At 39.9% G+C, this 7,109-nt stretch overlaps 1 protein-coding gene across 2 annotated transcripts; it reads left to right on the top strand.

Annotated features, from left to right (window-relative positions):
• Window positions 1-88: 88 nt before the first annotated feature.
• Window positions 89-4,529, top strand: LOC120296718 (olfactory receptor 1086-like). Of its 2 annotated transcripts, XM_039318637.1 has the most exons (3): window positions 89-556; window positions 2,669-2,741; window positions 2,895-4,529. In XM_039318637.1, exons 1-3 carry the CDS (start codon window positions 357-359, stop codon window positions 3,870-3,872), a joined length of 1,251 nt encoding a protein of 416 aa, XP_039174571.1. In that variant the 5' UTR covers window positions 89-356; the 3' UTR covers window positions 3,873-4,529. The 2 variants fall into 2 exon arrangements, with proteins under 2 accessions (XP_039174571.1, XP_039174572.1); XM_039318638.1 differs by lacking the exon at window positions 2,669-2,741 and having other exon boundaries at window positions 454-556.
• The last annotated feature ends 2,580 nt before the right edge of the window (window positions 4,530-7,109 follow it).

The following is a 7,109-nucleotide window of genomic DNA, read 5'->3' as shown; positions in this document are numbered from 1 at the left end:
TGTTGAATACCCATAATTCCCAGCCATGCAGACTGAGACGTTATGGGAACTAAAATCCAAAACATGTGGAAGGTGCTAAGCTAGGAAAGGTAGTTTCATCCCATGTCCTGGATGTTCTGGATTGAGGAAAAGCAGAAGATACTTAGTTCTCCCCTGAGAGTCCCTCCTTCTGGGGGAGGAGGCAGTCCTGGGTTCGAGCTTTCCACCCTTTGCCCTTCACTCCATCCTTCCAGGGAGGAACCCCCAGGGTGCAACTACTTCGCTTTTCTGTTTGTGGGGCATGTATTGATCTCCAGGGACAGTCAGATGCCGTAGATATCGTCTCCCTTCTTTAGCCAGCATTGGCTCCGAGGGTGATGCAGACAAGATTTGGGGCACCTGATACCTCAAAGAGGCTCGGAGGAAGAAGCAGAAGAGGAGAACTTCCAAATTCCTCCCCCCCCCTTTCTGTAGCACCTTTGGGTCCCACAGACGGCCACGGAGAGAGTTTTCCTGTCTCCACTTCCAAAAGTTGCAGAAGGACAAGCAGCAGCTTCATCCTGGAAGCTTTTACAAGGTGAGGAGACCCCAAAGAAAGATGAGAGCGAAGGACCTCACAACTGGCCAAGCCCCCTTTGGCAGCAGGGGGTGGGGTGGTGGATGGTGGGATGGTGGAGGAGATATTTACTATGCACCCCTTTTTAAACCAGCCTTTTTATCACTCCGTAAGGTACATAAATTGCCTCTGATTCAGACTCTTCAATTAAGTCTCGTTCTTTCCTCATGCCTAGGAGAGGAAAAAAATATCTAAAATGGGGTGTTGGTGGTGAGGAGACAGGGGAGGACCTGGACCTTCTCCCTGGAGACCCCCTGAGCCTAAAGGTGGGAATGGTGGAAATTGACTTCTTGGTGTCCAAGTCCAATATTTTGGGGTGGGATTCTTGGATCATCTACTGAGTACCAAGCTCCCCATGCCTCTTAATCTCCCCTTTAAACACACACATACAGAGACACAAATATACGCACATACACCAGGGAAAACCCCTTTCTAGATGTGTTTGAGAAAGAAGTTGCCTGTGATGGAAAGGAATTTGGGAAGATCCTCGCAGGGGTAGGAAAGCAACGGACGTTTTGGGGGTGAGGAGAGGAAGACAAATTCCAGAGGAGGATTTGCTGATCAGGAGAAGAAGCTGGAATCCTCCTGAGGACCATCATGAGGCGGTCATTGATCAAACCAGGAAACCCATGAGCACCTTGAAGTCCATCAGAAGGAGGGTTGGGGCTGCCTGGGTGAGTTTTAAGTGAGGTTCCAGGGAGGGGCAGAATAAATTCAAGGAGGACCGTCTCTTCTTGGCTGCGGCTTCACACAACCCCCTTAGCAAGAAAGGGGGGGATCTGTATCATTGGGGATGTGGCAGAAACTCTCCCAGCTGTGCAATGTTGCACAGGAAGGGCATTTGTGTGCAAACACCGCGATTGTGTTGTGTAAGCTCACCATATTGTGATTCGGCTCCAGAGAGTGACATGAGTGGACTTGGTGATAATGGTTGTGTGAAAGCAGCCACTCCCAGGTTCAACCAGGAACTGTCCTTTGTTCTCACTCCGGAGTTTTTCTTGCAGCCCTTAATGCAAGAAGGAAAAGACCCCCCTATGCCATCAGCAGTAGGGATCACCCCCCACACACACACACACTCTGTGCATGGGATCAGAGGCAGCTTGTACCTTCACACCATGCACAAGGTCATAATTCCTGATGTGTTTATTTTTTGCTCACGCCCCCCCAAATGCAGGGACTACCCAAATCTCCATTTGTGGCTGAAAGGAAATTTGCACGGTGATTAGGATCCTCTCCTTACGATCCCCAAGGTTGCATCTGCTCTTTTTGATCAGCTGCACAAAGTTCTCTTGATCTTTTCCTTGCATCACCTTCTTTTTTTTAAATAAATATTTTATTAATTTTCTAGTTTTACAGTCAAATATTTAACAGACAACCTATTGTCTGGGTCCATTAGTCAGTGGTATATATTAGTTTCTTCAGTTTAGATTCAATATTCCACCATCAAATGTTTTCTTTCTTCTTCCAGTACTCCCACACTAGGCAAATACAATTCTTATTGTTGTTAATGAATATACAGCTGAATGTCAACATCTTTTGTTACATTTTTCTCATAATATCAATGTCAGTTTTAGATAACTTTTCCAACCAAAACATATCTTAACTGCATTTGCACTTAATATCCATATGTTCAATCAGTATCCTGTTTTCTCTTTTAAAAAAAAAAAAAAAAAAAAAAAAAAGCCCTGCATCACATTTTTGATCTCTTATTTTGGTGTGGAAGATTGAGAAAGGCTATCCAAATGCTGGAGTTATTTGCTTTTGACAAAACTATGAGATTGAAAAGAGTATTTTTTTTATCTTCCTATAAGTGGATCGATGTAAATCTTCCTGCTCCCATTGAAATAAATGGACCAAGAGATCCATTTCTGCTTCATTCTGTTTTTTCCCAAAGGCCAACAAGATCAGCTTGGCTCTTATAAGAGTAATTAATGACTCGAGTCTTTTAATTCAATTTAACTAACGAGGAGGTTATTTCAAATCATGATGTTATAAACTGTTACAATTATTTTACACTTTTCCATTGGTCCCATAAAGTCGTGATAATGCAGTAGTTAAAATGCTGTTTTTCAGGCAAACTCTGCCCACAGCCAGGAGTTTGATCTTGATGGGGCTCAAGGTTGACCCAGCCTTCCATCTTTCCAAGGTCAGTAAAATGAGGACCCAGATTGTTGGGGGCAATACGCTGACTCTATCAACTGCTTAGAGAAGGCTATAAAGCACCGTGAAGCAGTATATAAGTCCTATTGCTATTTCTATCCCTCCTAAATTCTGCCACTTTCCAATCTTTTCCATGCAGCTAACCTTGATGGACCTCATGGAAGGGGGCAATCAGACCCTGCAGATGACCGAATTCTTGTTCCTGGGATTCTCTGGCATGCCCAGAGGTCAACCTTTCTTCTTTCTGCTCTTCCTGGCCATCTACCTCATCACCTTGGTGGCCAACTCAGTCATACTTATCTTGATCCAGCTGGATTCGCGCCTCCACAGTCCGATGTACTATTTTCTCAGCCATTTGTCTAGCTTAGACATTTGCTATTCCTCAGTTACCCTCCCCACCATCCTGGTGAACCTCCTGCACCAGCAGCCCACCATCTCCTACAACGAGTGCATGGCCCAGATGTTCTTCCTGATGACCTTTGCAGGGACTGAATGCGCACTGCTGGCTGTGATGGCCTATGACCGCTATGCGGCCATCTGTGAACCCTTACACTATTCTCAGCTCATGAGTAGCAGGGTGCAGATCCCTCTGGCCACGGCTTCGTGGATCTGGGGTCTTGTTGACTCTATCTTTCACACTGCGTTGGCCACCGATTTGGCCTTCTGTGGAAACAACCAGATCCATCACATCTTCTGTGATGTCCCCCCACTCTTGAAAATTGCCTGCAGTGACACCTACACCAACGAGATGGCTCTTCACACTGCGAGTATCTTTGTAGGGCTCTGCCCGTTCCTCCTGGTTGTCATTTCGTATGTCTACATCGTACGTTCCATTTTGCAAATCCGCTCTAGCAGTGGAAGGAGAAAGACCTTCTCCACCTGTGCTGCCCACCTGATTACCGTCATCCTCTTCTATGGGATGATCAACTTGAATTACAACCGTCCCAGTGCGGGCTACTCCTTGGGGGTGGACACTCTGATCTCCATCCTCTATTGCATCGTCACCCCCATGCTGAACCCCCTAATCTACAGCCTCCGGAACAAGGAGGTCAAAGGGGCCCTACAAAAACTTCTGTGCACTCAGGAGAAGGACGATGCATCTCCTGGAAGACAGTGAAGGAAAACAATGGGATCGCCTTCCTACCTTCTCTGCATATTCTTCTCTATAGATCGACAACAGTTTTACCTCAATGAGGCGTTGTGTAGCTGCAAATTTCAACAGGGCTCCTTTGCTCAATGCCCGTGGGATTCTACCGGCCATATCCTTCCTTCCTATGTCGCCATTTTGGTTGAACCATTTAAGAGTTGGAAGGGACCTTGGAGGTCATCTAGTCCAACCCCTTGCTCAGGCAGGAAACCCTACACCATTTCAGACAAATGGCTGTCCAGTCTCTTCTTAAAAACTTCCAGTGTTGGAGCATTCACCACTTCTGGAGGCAGGTAGTTCCACTGCTTAATTGTTTTCACTGTCAGGAAGTTTCTCCTTAGTTCAACAGCTCACCATCTAACCTGCCAACGCAGGGACCGTTAGCAAAACAAATCCTTTGAATGTAACTGGACAATAAAGAGATAATGGGGGGGGGGGAGGAATGGGAAAGGAAAATTAAGTAGGAAAACTTCACGTGTAAATATTAGTTCTGGCTTTGCTGTACTGTAACCCAGAGGTCCTTAACCTGGGTGATATCGTCCCCCAGGGGGCGATTTTGTTTTTCAAGGGGGCGATGGAATGAAAAGGGATGACGCCAGGGCGAAGGAATGAAAAGGGGGCGATATGGGGGCGATGGAGCGAGAAGTTTTGGGGACACTTTTGAGACTTTTTTGTACAGTGAATCGCTGTATATCTGATGGAGGGGGGAGTGCTTCTTTCAAAACATCACATGCTGAGTGGCTCTGTAAAACATTTTGTATTGTACTTTTTTAGCGTGCACTCCAGTTCGATATTATATTTTCTTTGTGTCTTTTTAATCCTTTTTACAGTGTGCGTGACTATATATACTTTCCTCGAATCTTAATTTAGTTTCAGAGTTTTCGTCTTGAAATTCTTAGTTCCTGCATTGCGGTTTGTTCTTATGCCCTTTTTATATTTCTTTTTGCATCTTAAATTTCACTTGTAATTCAATCATTAAATGTTACTGTTTTTCTTTTCGGGCATTTCACTTTCTTGCCATTGAATTTTTTTTTCAGTGGCCACTACATTGAAGTGTCTTGAATAAATAAGATAATAATGAAATACATGTAGCACGAAGTTTGGGAATAAAGTGACGGGTGGCACCAAAATTTTTTCACACAGTTGAGATATGGGAAAAAGACTGGAAATAAATTATTTGCATCGATATGTCCTGATGACAATTTTAAAGAAAACAAAAAAAGTGTTTGCATAAATCGAAGAATTATTTCCTAGGTTGTGATTGAGAGGTTATGTTGGGGGAGGGGACGATGACAACTTCCTCATTGGCTCAAGGGGGCGATTCGTTCAAAAAGGTTAAGAACCGCTGCTGTAACCAGTTGGACTTTCGCACAAATGGAGCTCTTTTCTAAAAAACCAAGGCGGGACTCTCTTGCTGATGATTTAGTTGTATTTCTGCAAGACCCAGAAAGGACAACGGAATATCTGAGGAGAAAACTCCATGACTTTGGAGCTTTAGCAAGTTTCAAACTAAATAAACAGAAAACAAAAATGCTGGTTAAGAATATAACCATGATTTCAAGACTATGAAACTTTGGAGGTGGAGAAAAAGATGAAATATCTTTGGGGCTACGTTGCCAATACAAATTCTAAACTGCTTCAGAATAGGTTTGTGCCTGTTTTGAATGATATTGAAAAAGACTTACTATGATCAGACAAAGTGCAATTATCTTTACTGGGTAGGATTTCCGTAATTAAGATGAATGTTTTATTAAAGATGCTATTTGGATTTGAGACGGTGCTGATATTGAGAAACCATGGCAAAAAGACATTTCTATGTTTACATGATTAGCCAGAAGCAAGATTTGTAAGCCCGAATAGGATTAACCTTGTTCTATTTATGCCTAAGGAAGAAGAGGCACCTCACGGATAAGAGATGAGGAGCAACTTAGAAAGACGGGGAATCATTTTATATGCAAACAAATTGGGTTTGGAATGTGTTCTTCCATTGGTCCACATCATTTAACCATGATCCAGTGAGCATGCTCAGTAGCTTTATGTATAACAGTTTGTATCATCCCATAATATTCTTAGCATGATCTTGCTAATGCCCAACTGTATATTCGCTGAGTTTGGTTTTTACATTACAGTGAGTTTTCAGGTTATTAAAATTCAAACTATGGGCAATTCTAGTCTCTGGCTGGTTTGAACTGGTCCTTATGAGAATTTCACATTTATTTATTTATTTTATATTTTATTTTATTTTATATTTTATTTGTTTTATTTTTTTATTTATTTTATTTTATTATTTTATTTTACTTTACTTTATTTTATTTTATTATTTTATTTATTTATGAGACTTATATACCGCTTTAAGTGCAAGCACTCTCTAAGCGGTATACACCAGTAAGCAACGTATATATATATTTACATTGCCCCCAACAATCTGGGTCCTCATTTTACCTACCCCGGAAGTCAACCTTGAGCCGGTCAGATTTGAACCGCTGACCTGCTGAACACAGTCAGCTAAAGTGGCCTGCAATACTGCACTCTAACTGCTGCGCCACCTCTGCTCTTTTTTATTATTTTATTTTATTTTATTATTTTATTTTATTTTATTTTATTTTATTTTATTTTTATTTTATTTTATTTTTATTTTTATTTTATTTTATTTTATTTTTTATTTTTATTTTTTATTATTTTATTTTATTTTATTTTAATTATTTTATTTTTTTAATTTTTAATTTTTCATTATTCATTCATTTATTTATTATTATTATTTTATTATTTTATTTTATTAATTTTATTATTTTGTTTTACTTTATTTTATTTTTTATTTTATTTTATTAATTTTATTATTTTATTTTATTTTTATTATTTTATTTTATTATTTATTTAATTTTATTTTTTTAATTTTATTTTATATTTTATTTTATTTTATTTTATTTTATTATTTTATTTTTTTATTTTATTTTATTTTATTTGTTTTATATATTACGTTATGTTATGTTATGTTATATTTTTATTTTATTATTTTATTTTATTTTATTTATTTTATTTTTCATTCATTCATGTTTGTTTGTTTGTTTATTTATATTTTAGAACATTTATATAGCTGCCTACTCACAGCAACTCTAGGTGGCTTGCAAACAATAAAAAGACAAAATAGAAAATAAAAATAAGAAAGATTAAAAAACCCAATACCCTCCCCCAGCTACCACACACGGT

This window comes from Crotalus tigris, unplaced genomic scaffold (assembly GCF_016545835.1).
Source record: "Crotalus tigris isolate CLP2741 ecotype Arizona unplaced genomic scaffold, ASM1654583v1 scf7180000021456.382230, whole genome shotgun sequence".
Taxonomy (NCBI): Eukaryota; Metazoa; Chordata; class Lepidosauria; order Squamata; family Viperidae; genus Crotalus; species Crotalus tigris.
The sequence above is the reverse complement of the archived record's forward strand: the minus strand, read 5'-3'. Positions and strand labels throughout refer to the sequence as shown.

What these genes read in the sequence shown, in the direction of transcription:
- LOC120296718 (XM_039318637.1), top strand. Translation starts at nt 357, where the DNA reads ATGCAGACAAGATTTGGGGCACCTGATACCTCAAAGAGGCTCGGAGGA. An exon ending in ATCCTGGAAGCTTTTACAAG is followed by an intron (nt 557 to 2,668) that starts GTGAGGAGACCC and finishes GCTGTTTTTCAG; the next exon opens with GCAAACTCTGCCCACAGCCA. An exon ending in CAGCCTTCCATCTTTCCAAG is followed by an intron (nt 2,742 to 2,894) that starts GTCAGTAAAATG and finishes TTTTCCATGCAG; the next exon opens with CTAACCTTGATGGACCTCAT.